Below are 19,562 nucleotides of genomic sequence, written 5' to 3'. Positions count from 1 at the left end.
CTTGAAAGATTTTATCTGTTAAATGTTACTCCTTGGTACCGAAAGTAGGAAATTCTGATGGGCCATGGCTGTTCAAAATATCTGATTTAATCTCTTTCTGGGGATGGTACATAAGGAATATTGACAGGTATGAGGATTTTTCCTATAATCTGTCAGAGTGTAGAAGTAGTAAGTTATTTGAAAATTAGGTAGTTTCTCTCCTTAAAGGAAAGAGGCAGCAAATTTAGCATGGGTGCATGGGTGAAGTGAAGACTAAGTGTTGACTTTGTATAGAATAGGAGAGAGGGATGACATAAACTGGGGAGGCTGATGGTGATAGTTCTCTGCAAGTTGTTAAATGGTGTTTCTTTATATAATATTTTCAGATGTTGCTAAGTTACATATTAATCTTTGTATGATTTCTTTGCAGGGTAGATGATTGATTGGTCTTTTATTTCTAAATAATTTCAAAAAGGAATTATTCTTTAGCTGTAATTCAGGTATTGTTAAATAAGAATCTAATGTTGTTGTTCATCTTTCCCTCTACATATTAGTATACCAGGAGGGAACTGGAGAGGACAGCTGACCAACATTAAAGCCAGGTAAATGCAACATTTTATTTAAAAGTGAGGTGTTGTCTTGATTATTCTGTCTTGAACTCTTCTTTCAGAAGTGTAAAAAATAGCTTTCCTTATATAAGAATATGTTTTGATCCTTGAGAATATGAACCCTTGTTGTGTACCTAGGATTTCCCAAACTCCAGTTTCCAACTCATTCTTGTGCATTAAGCAAGACCCAGCATGCACATTTGGAAAGGAGTTATGCTAAGCAGAGCCAAGACAGAAAAACGTCGAGAAAAATGAGAGCTGCCATTGTACTGGGTGGCTTATCTGTTTACTGTGGAGTGAAGGGCTTACTTTTTTGGTTGGCTGTATAATACCATTGTTTAACACCATATTTAACAGAGCAGCTTTGGAGTGTGAATCCAGAACTGTTTTTTCTTAAACTGAATTTGACAATTTAATAGATGTCTTCTTGAAAACATACTGTCCACATGCTGCAGTTAATTTGTGCAGATGGAAGGGTTCTCCATTCCCACCTGATTTTCAGTGAAGACAAAATGATTCTTATTTTAGGTTTTCACAGGGTTAACCTGGGTATGTGTTTCTACTACAGCACAGTTTTCTTAATGTCTGTAAATTCCTATTTTAAATGTTATTCTGTTTGAAACCTAGTTCTGTGTTTCTGTAGCAATTTGGCAACTATAAATGTACTAATTATAAGTCTCCAATAGATTATAGGGTTTTTTGGTGGTTTATAAAAATACAGTGTTTTATACTCTGAAGTAAAACCACATGCAGAGTCTGCTGCTGTTGAAGCCCATGAAAGAACAGCATAACTCGCTGTCCTAAGAATAGTTGTTGTTTACTGTAAGATGGATTATTAGTACATATGAATGTGTGTGTGTTACTATACAGTATTATGATAATTCATTAAATTCTAGACAACCTTTTTCAGCCTTTAGAATTTTAAAATTCTAAATTTGATTGTCTTGGTTAAGTGGTAGCTTGTTATCTTTATTGTCTGTTTTTTCTTGAACTGAATTTGGCAATTTAATAGGCTTATTTGTAGGTTATTCTGAATTTGAATAAATACTGGCAGTTATATCTAAGATGCTCATATCTAGGATATTTTCTTCGTCCTTTAGCACTGAGCTCCTAGTTTCTTTGAACTGTGATAGTCAGAAGCTTGAACCCCCTGCAAACAAACCTTGAAGTTTGCTGCCCATTTTTCTTTGAGAGTTACAAAAGCTTTGGATTTCCAAAATGAGCTATAGAAAGCTGCAGCTCAAGTTTTTTGAGCCTGTGTTCATGTTACTGTAGCATATCTGACTTCTGCTTGATACGTAGGCACCGTAATACTCCAAATCTATCTCAAAAAAGTAGTTAAGTGGTCAATTAGCTGTAAGGACGGCTATATATCCTACAGAGGTGAAAGCTTTCTGTGTGGGAATTTCTTGGCATGAAATCCTAAAATGATCAGTGAGAAGCTGCAAAAATTGCAACATAATTTTAAAGGTATGGTTGTGACAAAGTAGCAGTTAGACTAAGGGTCCAGTCTTGCAAGCTGCTGAATGTTTCTTGTGCCTGCTTTGCCTCTGCTCTCTTTGGGAATCCACATTAAGAATTCACAAGAAGAAAATGGCTTCAGGAGCTTTGGTTGTTGATAGGTAGTTGGGGTGGGTTGATCTGTTGGAGTATGGGAAGATTTGTTTTTTTCAAATAATCTGAAATCAGTAGTTGCAAAAAGGATCCAGGTTAACTACAGGATAGGTCCCTAAACTTTAGGCTTAATGATTTTGAAATAGTCTCATAACAGATAGTTAGGCCTTTCTTCTCTGTTGCCAAAGTGTGAAGTTCCTTAATGCTATTAGATGTATTTAATGGTAACTTTACAGCTGTGTGAGGAGCCAGTCTCATTGCATTTATTAATATGTAGGCTAAGCCTGCAGTGGCCACAGTGGGTTGAGCAACTGGAACGTATTGTTTGTATGAGACTATGCAGCAGTGAATGTCCATTGTTGGGATTCCATGTGTAACTTTTTTTGATTCGGTAAATGTGCTGTCAGTATTGCAATTAATGCAGCCTTGGCTTATGGTCTTGTGCATTAATGTATACTAGACATCAATTGTTGGGAGAATTTAGCTTTTCTGAATGCCATGGTTTTAGAAAATTACCATGACTTAGCTTTGGTGTCTCTAGGATATCTCTGTGAAGACAGCCAGGGGAGAATAACTTGTTCCATTTTAACACTTAAAGCTCTAATCCTACAATTCAGTTCTGAGATTGTGCTTGAGAAAATAAGATATTTGGATGGATTTAGAGAAGAATGGTTACTCCTTCAGTTAAAATTATGTGCAGCTGGGTGAGTATAGGCTTCTGAACAGAGCATGATAGAAAGGAAAAATGTGAAACATCAAACATATCCTGCGTATAAGAGAAGCCTAAGTGGGAGCAAGTAGCAAAGTTGTCATTATTTGTCAGCCAGGAGGAACCAAAGACCCATTCAGACTAAGTGTTATTTTACTGTCTGTTGGAGAAGCTACTAGATTCTGCTTGCTTTCTTGGTACTGTGGCTGGAGTGCCCAGTCTGGTGACGAAGATGTAAGCTGGTCTCATGTCTAGTATTCTTGGCAGAAGTGCTTGGGAAGAGACACAACTGACTGCATTTCCTTAGTGTATGTTAGTGTAATATCTGACTGTTTCTTCTTCCTTTTTCATGTAGTTATTAAAGACTTAAGCTTGGAAAAATTTCTAGGTTTAATCCACAATCAGAGATGCAAGTCAAGAAATGTTCCCATGAAGTCTACATATATGTATCTCATTGTTTTGTCTTTAGAAAGTGTATCTGCGAAACTTTCAGGTAAGTTTTTTAGGAGCAAAAAAAAGAGGTTAATGTAGTTCACAATTCAAGTACAGAGATGCAGGTTGTTTTGTCTCAGTCCTCCACTGTTACCCCACCTTACATGCGGCTTTTGTGGTGGGCCTAGAGGTTCATGGTACTGATGCATGACATACGTTTTTGTCCTGGGGATGGAGTTGTGCATTGTGTTGATTATGTGTTTAGTTTATAGGGGCTCATGGGAGAGACAACTGGGAAAGAAAAGAATGAACAAATGGGACATAGAAGCAATAACAGTTCCACTTTGATTTCCTTCAGACTATGTGTTAGGGAAGAGGTTGTGGCTGTTGTGAAACAACAGAAAAGGCTAGATATTAAAAGAGACGTTTGTTCTTTCTCTCAAGATATAGTTCTGGGGGATCATACAAAAATCCAGAGGTAGCCATGGAAGTTAGGCCTGTCTTGTTTTGCATCTTGGAATTATTTGTGTGCTGTGCTAGCAGGCTGTAGGAAGAAAAACCTAACTGAGCAGTTGACATGGTTCTTGTGGTTGTGGTTTGTTTTGATGGCCTTTCCCAGTGCTGGCGAGTTTTTGCAGCACTAGGTTGGTTAGACAAAAAGTTGTGCCTCTTGGCTGGCATGGATCTGTGTGTTCTCTGTAGCGTTTCCTCACTCATGCTGTTCTGGAAAATTTTTCAGGATCTGTTGTGACATGCCAGCACTCTTCTTTGGGCCCCTCACTACAAGAAGGACATTGAGTTGCTGGAGCGTGTCTAGAGAAGGACAACGAAGCTGGTGAGGGGTCTGGAGAACAAGTCTTATGAGGAGCGCCTGAGGGAACTGGGGTTGTTCAGTTTGGAGAAGATGAGGCCGAGGGGAGACCTCATCACTCTACAACTACCTGAAAGGGGGTTGTGGTGAGGTGGGTGTTGGTCTCTTCTCCCAAGTAACTAGCAATAGGATGACAGGAAATTGCCTCAAGTTGCTCCAGGGGAGGTTTAGATTGGATATTAGGAAAAATTTCTTTCCTGAGAGAGTGGTGAAACATTGGAACAGACTGCAGGGAGGCGGTGGAGTCACCATCTCTGGAAGTGTTCAAGAAACATGGTTTAATGAGCATGGTGATGTTGGGATGATGTTTGGACTCAATGATCTTAAAGGTGTTTTCCAACCTTAATGATTCTGTGATTCTGTGAAACTAAAAAGTTTGAGGTCTGGTTTTTCACATGCCCTATTCTGTTCTGTAATCTTTTCTTGTATGATAGATTTTCAGTCTCTTTGGGTTTTTAATACTAAAAACATGCATGGACAAATCAGTGGAGAGTTCTTGTGTGTATCAGAGAAAATGACCTATGATTTGGGATTTGCAGAATCACAGTCATTACCATAGCTGCTGGACCTGCAACAGGGAAACGAAGAGTACTGAGAAATGGATGATGTGAATGATAAAAGAAACTGTCCCAGTGCTGCATGCAGTCATGTAATTACTGACTCAGCTGTGTATGATGGAGTGGTGTTTCTGGCTCTGGGAAATGAACACTAAATGATGGCTACTAAATCTGTAGGTGCAGAGCTTTTTCACCTGCAGTAGTCCGCATTCCTAGATACATGTGATGATATTTAGCCCCTGCTACAGAGCAAGAACAGAAGTTTCTTATCAATAAAGAAGCAAGTAGTGATTAGTCATCAGGAGATAGCAACGTAAAGCTGCTTTCTGTTTGGATGCAGCCAGCCTGATATTAGAATGTCTCTGGTGGAATTGGGCATGGTACAGACACACAGTGCCAGTGGGACTTAGTATTGCTGAGGGCTTTCAAAGCAAACAGTATTCCTGTTTTAGTGACGTTCTGCTCTCAGTCTGTTCACTTCGACCACCTTGGAGAGATCTGAACAGTTTTAGCCTAGAAATAAGGGAAAGTCTGGTAGCAAAATACAAGTGGCACAAAGGCAGTAGTCTTGCTTTTCCAACCATACAGCAGATTTATGTTACCTTTCCTTTCTTTTTTTTTTTTTCCTTCTTTTGGGCAGGGTTATTCTTACACCTGTGGCAGGTTTGGTTATTCCAAACCTTGATAAACCCCGCACAGATAGCTTACCTTTTTTGTAGGAGCAGTCGGTGTCACAATAGCGGAGCATTTCACTGGTGCATTTTCTTGTTGTAACACTTTGGAATGGATTTATAGCTAGACCAAGGCTCTGTGGCCTGCCTGCTAGCTTCAACTGGTTGGTATGCCTACAACTACTTTCTATGTTCTATGTTCTGCCCAGGCCAGTGCAACTGCATCACTTTCCCACGTTGAGATCTGGGCTGTATGTATCCATGGTGACTTTCCTGTGTAGTAGGGAAACTTCGAAATACTAGAGATGTGGGAATTTGTGGTAATGCTGAAAATTGAACTCTTTTACACACGATGTTCCCCAGGGTTCGGTCCTGGGGTCGGTCTTGTTCAATACTTTATTGATGATCTGGATGAGGAGATCGAGTGCTCCTGCAGTAAGTTTGCAGATGACACCAAGTTTGGCAGCAGTGTTGATCTTCTGGAGGGTAGGAGGGCTCTGCAGAGGGATCTGGACAGGCTGGATCGATGGGCCGAGGTCACCTGTATGAGGTTTAATAAGGCCAAGTGCTGGGTCCTGCACTTGGGTCACAGCAACCCCATGCAACGCTACAGGCTTGGGGAGGAGTGGCTGGAGAGCCGACTGGTGGAAGAGGACCTGGGGATGCGGGCTGACAGCCGGCTGAATGTGAGCCAGCCGTGTGCCCAGGTGGCCAAGAAGGCCGACAGCATCCTGGCCTGTATCAGAAATAGTGTGGCCAGCAGGAGTAGGGGAGTGATTGTGCCCCTGTACTCAGCACTAGTGAGGCCGCACCTCGAATCCTGTGTTCAGTTTTGGGTCCCTCACTACAGGAAGGACATTGAGGTGCTTGAGCGTGTCCAGAGATGGGCAACGAAGCTGGTGAGGGGTCTGGAGCACAAGTCTTATGAGGAGCGCCTGAGGGAACTGGGACTGCTTAGTCTGGAAAAGAGGATGCTGAGGGGAGACCTCATCGCTCTCTACAACTACCTGAAAGGGGGTTGTGGTGAGGTGGGTGTTGGTCTCTTCTCCCAAGTAACTAGCGATAGGACGACAAGAAACGGCCTCAAGTTGCTCCAGGGAAGGTTTAGACTAGATATCAGGAGAACTTTCATTACAGAGAGAGTGGTCAAACATTGGAACAGGCTGCCCAGGGAGGTGGTTTTGGATGCATCCCAGAAAGAGTACAATTAATTTTCTGATGATTATACTGTGTTGGAGTTCTTTTAAAGAATTGTGATTATATACAGATGCTCAATAATTTAGGAAAATTTAAGATATTTCTCATTTAAAAGCCTTTATCCTCTTATTTTCTTGTTTTACTACCATTACAGTGGACAGTGCCCAGTTTGCAACCATCAGTTGGAGGATGGTGACCTCACCGAAGAGCAGTATAATAATCTCAGAGAAAGAATAATAAGGGACGTGATACATGGAACTGACACTTTTAGAAAGACAAGCCCACAGGTAGGTCTTGCACACTGTCAGGTTCATTGACTAGGAGGGTAATATACAATTAATGTTCAGGTACTTTGAAAACACCACAAATCTCTTTTTCTTTGCTTTAAACATTAGTAGGCCATTAGATACTTCAGTATCCTGTATATCTTTTTCAGTTGTATTTATAAAATGGGTCAAAATATTGACCTCTTTCATATTGTCTCTGTTCTTATATTTTTAGTCAGCTGTTAATGGATACTGAAATAATTAAAATGTAATTTTTTTTCTTTACATTAAAAAAATCTAAAAGATGTGGAGCTCTTTTAATCCTTCAAAAGCTAAATTTTAAATATGGAATAAAACACAATAACTAGAACAAAATAAGATCTAGTATTTTGAGCTTGCAAAAAAAGTAGAAGTCCTAGTGTTTCTTAAGTTCAGTATCATAGCTGAAGCTTACATTTATGTGCTGAATATTTGATTTTTCAGTTGGGCAGCTTGTTGCCAGAAACAATAAAGAACCAATTACCTTTTTGTTCAATCAACTTTCACAACCCACCAACCAGCCAACTACCCCTCAATTTTAAAGATACACTTTCATATTTATAATTACAGTATACATCAGGAGTATCAAGCTTTTCAAAGATCACTGTAAACATACGAGAGGGCATAATTCCCAGACACTCTATTATATTGCTGTTCTGTTTCTTACTCATTTTGCATGGAGATCAGTCATTCAGCAATAGCCATATGGAATGAAGCTGAGCTTCGCTAGATGGAGCCCACACCACATCTCTGGGTGGGTTCGCTTTAACTTTGCAAGTCTTGATGTCATTTTGCTGCAGCTGGCACCTCAGTTCTGCACTCGTTCTGAAATTATGCAAGAGGACACCAGGTTTAATTCTTCAGGCTTTCTGCAGAGATGGACTTTGCACATATGTAACAGTTTTATAGAAACTTGAAACTGTTAGTGTGGGGTGCTTGTAGTACATGCAGCCTGTTGTTCAGATGTCTAATTTCCACACAGATTTTCTCTTCAATTCAGGACTTTTAGCTGATCTAGCTGTGAATTGTACAGGGGAGTAAAATTATCCTTAAAAATCTAGCAATAATTTAAAGTATTTAATAGGTACTGGTGTGCTATAATATTATAAGATAAACAAAAGGATATGTTTTATTGCACACTGTACAACTAACTCTTATCTGTACTCTAAAAGCCTTTGTGAAAATTATGGATAAGGTTGGTTTATTAAAGAAAGCAACAACAACAAAATTTTAATTCCTTAACCAGTTAACTGTCTAGCCTGTGAAGTTTCGTTTCTGTTCCCTGTGGTGACTGCTGGCTTGAAAATTTCAAATTTGTCAAATACACAGGTCTAGATTAGCAGTACCAGTTGAAGGCAGGGAGGTTTAGGAAGGGAGTTCCTAAACCTCCAATTCACGCCCAAGCTGAGCAGTAGTGGAAATGATGTTCCCCTGGTCTGAGAACCTGATTGATCAAATGAATGCAGTCTAATGAAACAAAGACTCAATACGCTATTTTAAGTTTTGATGACAGTAGATTTTGTTAGTCTGTGTGATAGCTGAAATTCTGTCATTTACCACTCTGAGGCCACTCACTTGCTAGTTCCAAGTTGACCTTGCTCAACGAGGCGGTCATCAGGAGGCTGAATGGAGACGAACTCAGTTTGTTTACTGTTGGCCATACAGCTTAAAGTCTGCTCCCTCAGTGAATTCTGAGCATGGATGTTGGGGTAGAGGCAAAACAGTGTCATGATGTGTCAGAGGTTTCCAGAAATAAATCTGGGACTTTTTAGTTGCCCTTGTGCTGTGAAAGCAGATGTGTGGTGATGAAAATATGCTGCCCATTTTAGGTATGCCAGACTGTGTGACTTTTCCTGCAGCCAGGGTTTTCCAGAGGGGAAACTAGGTGAAGAGGCTGAAAATAGGATGTAAGCAAGTATATCTGAGAGGGGGGTTTCCGTTTTCCAGTCAATCACTTTTTTGTAGTAGCTGCAATTCAAATAGAAAACATTTTAGCTTTCTATTCCTTCTTTTCTCCTAACTAGTTTTCTTTAGTGCATCTATGTTTCTTGCAATGAAATGATTAGTCAGGGAAACAGTTTGAGTTGTTTTGAGCTCTAGACATTTTTTTTTCCAACAGCATTTCAAATTGAATATGTAATGCATTTGGAATCTTCCTCCTCCCCAAGGAATAGTCTTTTGTCTTGCTTTGCAATAGCATCATTGCTTTATTTGATTTTATTTCCCTCACTTAAGAATAAATGCGATCAGAGTAGAAAATTAGGAGCAAAGATTTGGTTTGTTGAGGATCCCCAAAAAGTAGTCTGTTGTACTGTGATTAAAAAAACCAACTTTTTTGTACTTAGTTTTAGGAAAGAAAATCAAACAACTTAGGCTTGTACATCAGAGTGGTAGTGAACACTATTTACAAATATGTTGAAAAGATGGCTTGTGTGAACTAGAAAACTGATTATCCATGATAAGGAAATAGCTGTAACATTAAAAATAGACATTGATTTTAATCTTTATGCATAACTACTGAAAAGTCTACTAGGATGTCATATGATGATCTAATATAGCGAGCTGCAACCTTGCAGGCTGCCATAGAAAGAAAACAATTGTAACAAGACTGTCACCTTTTGTACCAATGTCTGTATGATGTTTTCAGTCGGATGCCTGTTTACTCTGGCTGCATTTAATTGGGAGCTATGCCATTGAGCCTGAGATGATATAATTGGTATACTGAGAGGCGGAATCAACTTTTTCTGTGATTGCTTTCATGTCGCACCTGCTCCCAGGTGTTTCTCTCAAATATGCAAATGAAGTAATTTCATTCCCTTTGTGGCTACTTCATACCCCTGATAAGCCTGAAAGGACTGTTGTGCAGGGGGGAGGAAGCACACGGGAGATGTGTATGTGCTGTCAAGAAGGCAGGAAGAGATGGGTTTGTGGGCATGTAAAATCCCCACACTAGATCTGGGCTGTGTGTGTAAAGGGGTTTTACATATTCTTCTAGAATATAAGCTATTGGAGGGGGAAGAGGAAGTGGCCCATTCATCTCAGTGTTATTTTTGCAACTGAATGAGGTGGTGCTGTTTCCAAGGCGCCTTGAAAATAAAGCTCTATCTTTTACTTTTAGATTGATGCCTTTCCTTTTCTATAATGCTTTGGTTCTCCTTTCACATGTGAATATTTCCTAGCTCCATGATTTTCCCCAAAGCTCTGTGTGGTATGTGTCAATCCCGTTCTGAATGGAGTAGTTCATTACTTCCAAAAACCCCTATGTACTCAGAACTCTAAGAAAACTGTGTCTGCCACAGTCTGCCCTAAGCCCATCTGGCAGAGCCTTCACTCCCAACTTCCAGTGATCTTCTCATTCTTCTACCTGCTTTGTCGGCTCTCAACTTCTGGTCAAGATCAGCTAAATTGCCTGCACTTGAGCTGTTTCCAAGGTGCCCTTGCTTGCCCTGAGATGCCTGGGTGATTATGGTCGATGTCATGGCTGCTTTGCCTGACCTCAGGAAGAAAAAAGTAGTTAATTCGGTTAGGCCTGCTGTGTCTCCTGAGAAGGTTGGGGGTTGAAGAGGAGAAAACCCCTTCCAAGCAAACAGCTGATCCTGTGTGCACAACGTGTACCACTGTTGTGGTTTAACGCCAGCCGGCAGCTAAGCACCACACAGCCGCTCGCTCACTACCCCCACAGTGGGATGGGGTAAACAATCAGACAAATGAGAAAACTCATGGGTTGAGATAAAGACAGTTTAACAGGGAAAGCAAAAGCCGCGCACGCAAGCAAAGCAAAACAAGGAATTCATTCACTACTTCCCATGGGCAGGCAGGTGTTCAGCCATCTCCAGGAAAGCAGGGATCCATCACGTGTAACAGTTACTTGGGAGGACAAATGCCATCACTCTGAATGCCCCCCTTCCTTCGTCTTCCTCCAGCTTTATATGCTGAGCATGACATCATATGGTATGGAATATCCCTTTGGTCAGTTGGGGTCAGTTGTCCCAGCTGTGTCCTCTCCCAACTTCTTCATGTGCCCCCTTCCTTCCCAGATATGTGCCATGTTGCAGCAAAGGGTTCAGATTTCCAGTTAAGTGTTTCTCCTGTACAGTACAAAAATTTGGCATGTTTCTGAATGCTGCAAAGCCCCTTGCACTGGGATGGGGGTGGTTTTGGGCAGGAACAATTCCTGTGGTTTCTTCTCAGGTGGGAAAGACTGAAAGTCCTCTTGTCAGTTCTGTGGCAGGGTGGGTCAATTTGCTAGGGTTCTGTTTAAAATGTCAGCACTTGGATTCAGAACTAGCTTCTGCAAGAACTGTGCTGGCAGGATGAAAATCCTGCTTGTGCCAGCATGGGTTGAAAGCTTTCCGTTCATTCTGCAGAGGGATATAGGGGTTGTGAGCTATAGTTAGGGTTAAGATTAGGGCTAAGCCTAGGCTTCAAGATGGTAGAGATTTCTGAGCTTCTGCTTTTTTTTTTTTCTTCTTTTTCTTTTTTCCTTCTTTTCTTTTTTCCTTCTTTTCTTTTTTTCTCTCTTCCCCCCCCCCCCCCCCCCCCCCCGCCCTGTAGGAGGCCCAAGAGTAGGATGAATGCTGAGGCTGGCTTAGATGAGCAAATTATGACTAATTTTTGGATGGGTATGTGTTACTGGCATGTAGGTAGGCTGGGGTTTCAGGATATCCAGGATGGAATAACCTGTTATTGCTGAATCTAGAAAGTCCTGAAAGTGTGGTGTTTAGGGATTAGTGTTTTGGACAGCAGGTGCTGGAGAACTTGAGTTATTGTTGTAGTCCTGCAAGTTCATTAGGATTGAGTGGGAGCTAATGCTAGTGGAGATGAAGGGCTTATTAGTAGCCTTTTCGGTACGTGTTGTTGGGCTATGGATAAGACTAGGGTAAGAGTTGATATCTAAGAGTTAAAATACTTGAAATACTCACCTCATATGGCTGTGGTTAGGCCAGAGCATTAAATTAGAGGTGGCATCGGTAAGGACAAATGTGTAATCTAGTCTGTAACACTGCTTATCAAAAAATTTGCTTATAGCTGTTGTTTGATTATAGGATGGCAGTGCTGAGAAGTTTAATTCTACGGGTTTTGCAGAATAGCAGATTGATGACTAAGTCCAGTGTTGCCTTGTGGCTAGTTTTTAGTTCTGAGAAGGATATGGTCATTAGCTTGTAGATAAGGATAGGGTTAGCATTGCAGTTAGAATTAAATACACTGATATCAAGCCTGAAGATTCCTGGATTCTGAAGATGTGCAATCATAGGTCTAGGGAAACCTACAAAGATGAGATAACATTTGCAGATAGGATTAAACAGCTTTTTTATTTTCTAGATCTCTGCTAAATATGGGCCACTGGACTTAGTCAGGATTCAGTAGGACAGGATCCTGCATTGCCTTAAGAGCCAGGTTTGCTGATGGATCTTGTAACATCCACAAGGATAGAGGAGAGCTTGTCTGAGCGGGGCTCAGGATTAGCTGTGAGGTTATTTCAGCTGTGTTTTGGATAGAACTAGAGTTAGTTTGGGGGTTAGGGAGAGCACTAGCCTCAGAGCTTGATCCACTACTCCATCTTGTAAGGTCTAGTAAGCACAGAATAAAGACAGGTAATGTTTTATGGTGGGTGTTAAGATAATGGCAGTAGTAGAGTGCCCAGAATCTTGAGAGAACCGCAGTCCAAGCTGCAGCCTTTATCCTGCTTCCTTTCTGTCCTCCTGCTTCCATTTAATTCAGGGTGGATGTTACATTCTTCTTGTGATATGGTCTGCTAGAGGGGAGGCAACTTCTGGAAGGAAGGAAAAGGAGGGGAAGAGGGGACCCTGAATGGGAAATGGGTGGTGAGAGACAAAGGCAGTTGGACTTTTTCTAAGGCTTCTCTTGCATCTTCCCTTACCCCAGAGGCTCCTGATAATGGAAGCAAACAGAAGCACAGAGAGTCTTTTGGCAGGAGAATAAAAGACTTATCTGCTTCCTTAGCAGCAAGAAATAGATCTAGATGAAAACATTATAAATTCAGCGCATATTTCTTTCCCTCAATTACTTCAGTATTAGACAATCTTTCTTGGGGGTGGGTCAGATCTTCAAGGGTGGTCCACAGTCCTCCTTTTCTTGATTCATATAGCAAGGATTGAGTTGGGATTTTGTTCAGGTCACTTGGGTTCCTTTGCCATCAGATGGTTATGCAGCAAAATTAGGCCACCCTGCAACACAAGAACGCTCCTTTCTTCCAATCCACTGTCTAAACCTGTTTCGTTGTCCTACGCAGTCTTTGTAAACCACTACTTTGTCAACACTGTATTTGGAAATTCTCCTAACATGACACATTCTTCATATTCCAGTTTGTGCAATCAGATAAGAAAAATCTGGTTCTAATCTATTTTTTTGAACACCAGTTGCTTGGTTAAAATACAGTTGCTAACCTTATTTCCTCTGTTTATCATCTGAAGAACTTGCTAAGCAAAATACAAACACGGTTTGCTGATGCAGTGATTTTTCTCAGATCTGTATCTTCCTTACATTATCTAGAACGTATAAGAAGAAATAGAGAGAAATGGAAGAAATTGAAAAATTTCACCAAGGTTTAAGAACGGCGTACCTTGATAAATTATTTATTTTTTCCTGTTCATTAGCTGATCACAGAGGTAGACAAGACCATAAACATGAAGTCAGAACAGTAACTTTTAACTAAAGAATTAAACTAATCTGAATTATCTGAGTAGCTAATTTTTAAGGAAATTCTTTTATCAGGAACCTTTTGGACACACAGTCCTTTACTTGCAGCTCATACATTCCACTAAGTAGGATCTGAAGATATGTTTACATAATGCAGGCTGCATACACTACCATCCTTTTTTTTAAGTGTTTGCTGTCTTTGAATATTGCTAAGTTCTTTGATAATGCTTCTAAAGTAAAATTAGTGCGAGCACATGTTGATTTAATACACTTTGAAATGTTACCTCTTGGAACTTATGCATTATCGAATGGTCTTTTACCATTTGGTCCTTTGGTTCATTACCAAAGGGTCTTCTAAGTTGAGGAGCTGATCTCTAGCTATGGTCAAAAACAGATTCTTCTGATGCTGCAGAGGCCTATGTGGAATTGTCTGATATAGGGCTTCATTATAATTTATGATAATTAGAATAGCTTACTAAGTTCTAATAATTTATGTTATCTATCCAATGCCTTATCTCTTAGGATTTGATTAGATTTGTTTTAGAACATCAGCAATTTGAGCAGATGTTTTCGTTACACTATGGTGATCATTTAAGTCGATACAGTTCCTCCAGAAATCTGTAATATATATGTACACTTTCTTCCTATATTATGCATTGCTTCATCTTTCTGATGCTAAATTTCATTTGGTTTTGTTTTCATCATTGGTTTGGCTGCTTCTGTGCCATCCCCTTTCCCAAATATCTGTGGAATATTTCGTATGTATGGGAATTAGTACAGAACTTTTAAAGATGCAGCTAATTTTTTAGCATGACCCTTTGTTTTTACTTTTCTGCCTTTTTTTAATGCTATAACTAGTTCAGTGCTTTAGTAGCTTGTTATGAAGTCTTGTGTCAGGTTTTTTGAAAATCTAATTAATGCCATCTGCTTCTATTTTACTTACTTTTTCATTGACACAAGGAAAGAATTTCTGGTGATACTCTTTTGCAAAAGGTGTGCACCTTAAACTCTACCAGATCATATTATTCCAGAGAGTTTGCACGATTTTTAGTCATTGATTCAACTATATTACAGTGTACAGCTGCATAGGTTTATAATTCTCTGGATAGTTGCTAGAAATATTAAAATAGGGGTAGAACAGGGGGTGTCATTCAGTCACCCTGAACAGTTGCTATTTCTCTTGAGGCTGCAAGTATTAGTTAGCGTAAGCGTTTGGTGGCAGTGTGATTTTTAAACTAGCATAACTAGGCTCACCACCCTGCCGGCTGTTCATTCCTGCCCCCTTTGGCCTCTGCAAGTGTGCCAGGAAACAAGTGAGCACAGCCCCATGGAAAGCAGGGGGCAAACCTAGATGACAAAATAATATTTTGTTTTCTTGTGGATGTTTTTTCAGCTAGGTAAGTTCCTTGTTTAGGTTAGCTTCAGACATTTGTACCAGCATAGCAGAGAAAGCAGCACGGAGGTATATCCAGCTGTCTGACATTCATGTAGCATCTTTCCACATGAATATTGTGGATTGTCTGTAACGAAGTGCCTCACTTGGGACGCTGTCTTTTCTATGCAGCTCATGATGCACTGCTTTTCTATTATTCGACTGTCTCTCTATAATGCTCGTTACATTGTATTTAAGCATTCAAGTCAATCTTTTCCTGGTTTAGCATTCTGTTAGGTGATTTCCCTTAAGATGAAACGGTTCCAAAATAGTGTTTTTAATTTTGAAAGCACTGTGAATTCAAAATATTTCTGACTTTGCAAGGTTTTTTTGTTTGTTTGCTTTAAAAGAAAGCTTGGTATGGTCCATTTATATACTCTTGCACTTATGATGACAGCCTTGCAAAGATGTGGGCATTTTTCCGCTGAGGACAGCTGTGCAAACTGCTTGTTCCCCCCTCCATGTTAAGTGTGCTCAGGAAGGACGTTTCAGAACTGCGCTGCCTGGATTGTTGAGGTCCAGGTTTTGCATTGGGCTTGTGACTGACCTTCTGCTGTCTGATGTGGGCGGGCAGGAACAAGTCCCACGACAACACTGCCTGCTGTTGATGGAGGACTATGAACAGGCAACACAGAGCACATCTCAGCCAGGCTGTCAGTGTGCCTGCCAGTACCTTCCTGATTGCGACGGTATCTCTGAAGGCTAACAGCCACCGCAGTTTGTGACTCCTGGATTATTTGTTAACTTTAGAAGCATATAACAGGGGGGCAAACAAATTGTATGCAATACAGAGTACATAGTGATACTGTACACAATACTGAGAAAAGCCTTCCTGCTCATAAGGGTTTGAAGGGGATTTCCAAGCTTTGAAACTGTGGGGGAAATATTCAAACCCTTCAGGCAGAGCAACAAACAGATTTAAGAGTGCTCCAACAAGGCGCCTTAAAAAAAATTGGCTGGATTTCAGTTTGACAGCTGAATTTTATTTCTCACACTCTCATGCTCATTCCTGTGTTTTCCTTCTGACACCAAGAAACATTGCTGAAAACAAAGCAACCTCCATCACTTTGTGTTTTATGAAACTGTTAAAAAGTGAATGTTTTCGCTTCTCTAAAAGCTGCTCTTATGGTGTTGAAAAACACCCTGTGTGATACTTTGGGTAGAGTTAAATAAGTATTATAATCCTTAAGTGCGATATAATATTCTTTTAATTAGAATTTGCTTTTTCCTTGCACTTGAGTACATTGCCGTTTATTATGGAGATGGAAAGCACTGCTTCTTCTGTTGTACAAAGCTTGAACTATTGTGAATGCTTCTGGAAACAAAATATGTTGAATACTGTACTTTTTTTTGCACTTTTTAATTTGACTTTAGTATCTCTCCACCCTTCCTGATGAGTGAGCATAAACTTTATTGCTTAGAATAAGTGACACGCAGCCTTTCCTGCAGTGATTTTAATAGTTTTTGGTAGGTTTTCTTTTCTTTTCCCTTTTTTTTTTTTTCCCTAATTCCATGTGTTGGCATGAACTTAATAGCCTTTCTTATATTCAAAAGTCCTCTATGGATAACCTCATGTATCTCCTTTTATATGTTGTATTATTTTGGGTTTTGACATTTAGATTATTGGATTGCTGCAGAATTTGAGCAACACCATGATTTTTATTTCTAGTTGCCACTAGATTTCCTATTTAGACTTGAGGAGAAAAATGCTCAAGTGATCTAACCTTTCTGTGATCGGAAACTTGCGATACTCTTAGATCTGTTACAGAATTCAAATGATTTCAAAATACTCATTTGAATTATTTTCATTGCTCTGATCAAAGGACATGCTTGTTTAGCTATGTTTTCTTTGTTTTGTCTTCAATTGTAATGTTTATTTCTATGTTACCTTGTTTAACATAGTAAATCTGTAAATACTAATAATTAATTCCTCTGCTCATTTTTGTTGTGCTTTTGAGGCTTGTAGTCTGTGTGTGCACTGGTACTGGAATAAAAACACACGTTTCTGTTTATAAATGTATTTACAGGAGTTGAAATAGTATTAATACTCTTATGGAAAAGTCTTATTTCAAATATTATTGGCTGTGTAAGCCAGACTTTTGAAGTCTGAGGTCACAGGGTGGTTTTTTGGGTTTTTTTTTTTTTAAATGAATGGTTTAAAATAGCAAAACCAATCTTTGTTCTTTCTTTCTTTTTCAGATAATAATTCCTGTACTTCTGTTTTTTTAAAACCAATCTCTATCTCTTGTTTCACTGCAATACCCCAGGTTCAGAGAGAAATCACAAAATGTTTTTGTTTCACAATCCAGTAAGTTAGCATAGTCAATGGAAAAGGGTGATCCCAGTAGTCTCCCTTGCTACCAGTCTCATTCCTATTCCATGTCCTGGCTGCATTTTCACGCCAAGACAAACCTCTGTGCTCTGACCTGAACAGGGGGACTGGTGCAGGGTAAAGACTGCTACTTGTCTCAGTTCATGGTGGCTCAGTCCTTCATCCACTTCATTCTTTTTCCTTGTGCCAACAAACGTGTTTGCATAGGTAGAGTAGGGGGCAAGGCTAGGAATGAGTGGCTGAGGGAAGGGAGAAGGTAGAAACACCTCTTTCTGTGGCAGCACCAGTACATACCAGTATAAAATGATGGTGAAATAGCCCCATGAGTCAACCAGCTGGTGTGAAGTACCAAAAAAATGCAAGACGGTTTTGTACTTTTGCCAAGATGTGAATGGACTTGAGCCACCCACACTCTAGTCGTTAAACAAAAAATTATTTTAAATGTCTTTAATTCTTCACATCAAGATAAATTCCATCATGGGTTTGTTATGGCTTCCTCTTACTTCCAAATCGATTTAGTTAGTGTGGTGTCCATTTGCAAAGATGTTTTCTTAATAGAAGGTGCAGTGAATCATTTCTACCAGTTGCATAGTTGGCATTCCCCTATTTTCCCAGAGAGGCAATGAATGAAATCAGGTGGGTTTTTTAAAGTTGCCTTTTCTTTTGCACATTGTATGGGACAGGGCATCACTGGAGCCTCCTGCGAATGCCCTGCTGCATTGCACGTATTCCTGCTGCAGGGAGACATGTTCGTGTGGTGCACCGGCTGCGGTGGGAAGTCTTGCAGTGAGGTAGCGGCCTTGCTGTATTGCAACGCTTCTCTGTCGCTCCCCAGCGTTAAGAGGGTCATGTCAATAAGCAATGCTGAATGTGTTTTTAAAGTTTTGTCCCTTCAGTTGCCAAGTCTGTTGAAGTGAGTTTGAGTAGTGTTTCCAAAGCTGGCAGAACTTTTTCCTCAGAAACTTTGTGAGATTAACCCAGTCAGAACAAGTTAGAAATTAGTGTAAGGTTTGCTGTGTTTGTTTTGGTGCTCTTACCTGGTGGGGGGAAAGAGAGAGAGATGTTTCACTACTTGCTGGCATGTTGTAGGGGTTCATCAGAAGTTCCCCTTGTCATGTTCAGCAGGAAGTTTCCATGTAAACATTCCTGTGTCAAACGCAGGGCTGTATGTAGATCATACGTTGCATTCTCTGGAAGGGGGAGCCTGTTTGAATAGCTCATTTCTTTTTGCCTAAACCAACTTTCTCATCATCATTGTACTGCATTGATGATTATTGTGTCCAGCTTCTCTGATCAGCTGTACCCTAGCTCAACTTAATTTACTGCTTGTAAAGATGATCTTCAATTTCTTCTTACAGTTAGCTAGTGAGAGGAATATTTTCAGAGAATTGTGGGTGAATCATCTCTTTATTACTGTGGCTGTAAGTAAGATCTGCATAAAATCCAGACAAATAATGATCTTTGAAAGATCAGCATCCTTCAAATTGTGTATTTTTTCTCTTATAATGTAAGTCTCTGTGTGTTTGAGTAACTCTGTACTGCATCTGGATGATGTAGCCTGCTGCTTATTCCCAGGCTTCGCCCTTCTCCTTCCCTGTGTCCAGAGAGGATGGGGAATAGGGCAACTCAAAAACTGTCTCCCAGGAGACCAGACCTGGGTCTTCTCTGTGGTTCTTTGTTTTGTATTTTTTTGGTTTGTTTGTTTGGTTGGTTGTTGTTTTTTGTTTGTTTGTTTGTTTGTTTTTAAGGAAAGAGGCACTCTTGTGCGTTGCTGGGGAAATATGGATGGCAAGGAGAAAATGAACAGATCCTTGGGGGCTTTTAGTCTGTCTAAGACTTTTCACTGGAGTATTCTGTATTTGGTGGCATAAATTAAATTTGGCCATTTGTCTTCTGCACTTATTCTGCTATTAACTCCTCATCTCCCTGTGTGGATAAGAGTCTCCTGTGGCAGCAAACCTTCTCTCCCACTGTATTGCACAGTTTACTGGTAATGAGACAAAACAATTGAGCAGATCTGGGAGGCTGGCAGGGGCATACTGTTAAGCATCTGTTGAGAATGGAGTGGGAGATGTGGCCACGAAGAGATGGCAGGGAAAGGTGGTGTGGCCAAGGGAATGACACTGAAAAGGTTGCAGCTTCTCCCCAGCTTCAAAAGTAAACCCCAGAGAGCCAGGAGCTGGCTTCTGGGAGGT

The 19,562-nt window shown here is 40.3% G+C and overlaps 1 protein-coding gene across 1 annotated transcript in view; it reads left to right on the top strand.

Annotated features, from left to right (window-relative positions):
* Positions 1-19,562, top strand: part of PRORP (protein only RNase P catalytic subunit) — a gene marked incomplete at both ends in the record, with an annotated part of 53,591 nt that overhangs the window by 1,171 nt on the left and 32,858 nt on the right. The window contains 2 exons of the mRNA XM_081999997.1: positions 534-581; positions 6,793-6,925. Of these exons, the coding sequence (XP_081856123.1) occupies positions 534-581; positions 6,793-6,925 (181 nt within the window). The remainder of the gene's footprint in view (positions 1-533; positions 582-6,792; positions 6,926-19,562) is intronic.

Source organism: Phaethon aethereus, assembly GCF_964289735.1.
Source record: "Phaethon aethereus genome assembly, chromosome: 5".
Taxonomy (NCBI): Eukaryota; Metazoa; Chordata; class Aves; order Phaethontiformes; family Phaethontidae; genus Phaethon; species Phaethon aethereus.
The sequence above is the reverse complement of the archived record's forward strand: the minus strand, read 5'-3'. Positions and strand labels throughout refer to the sequence as shown.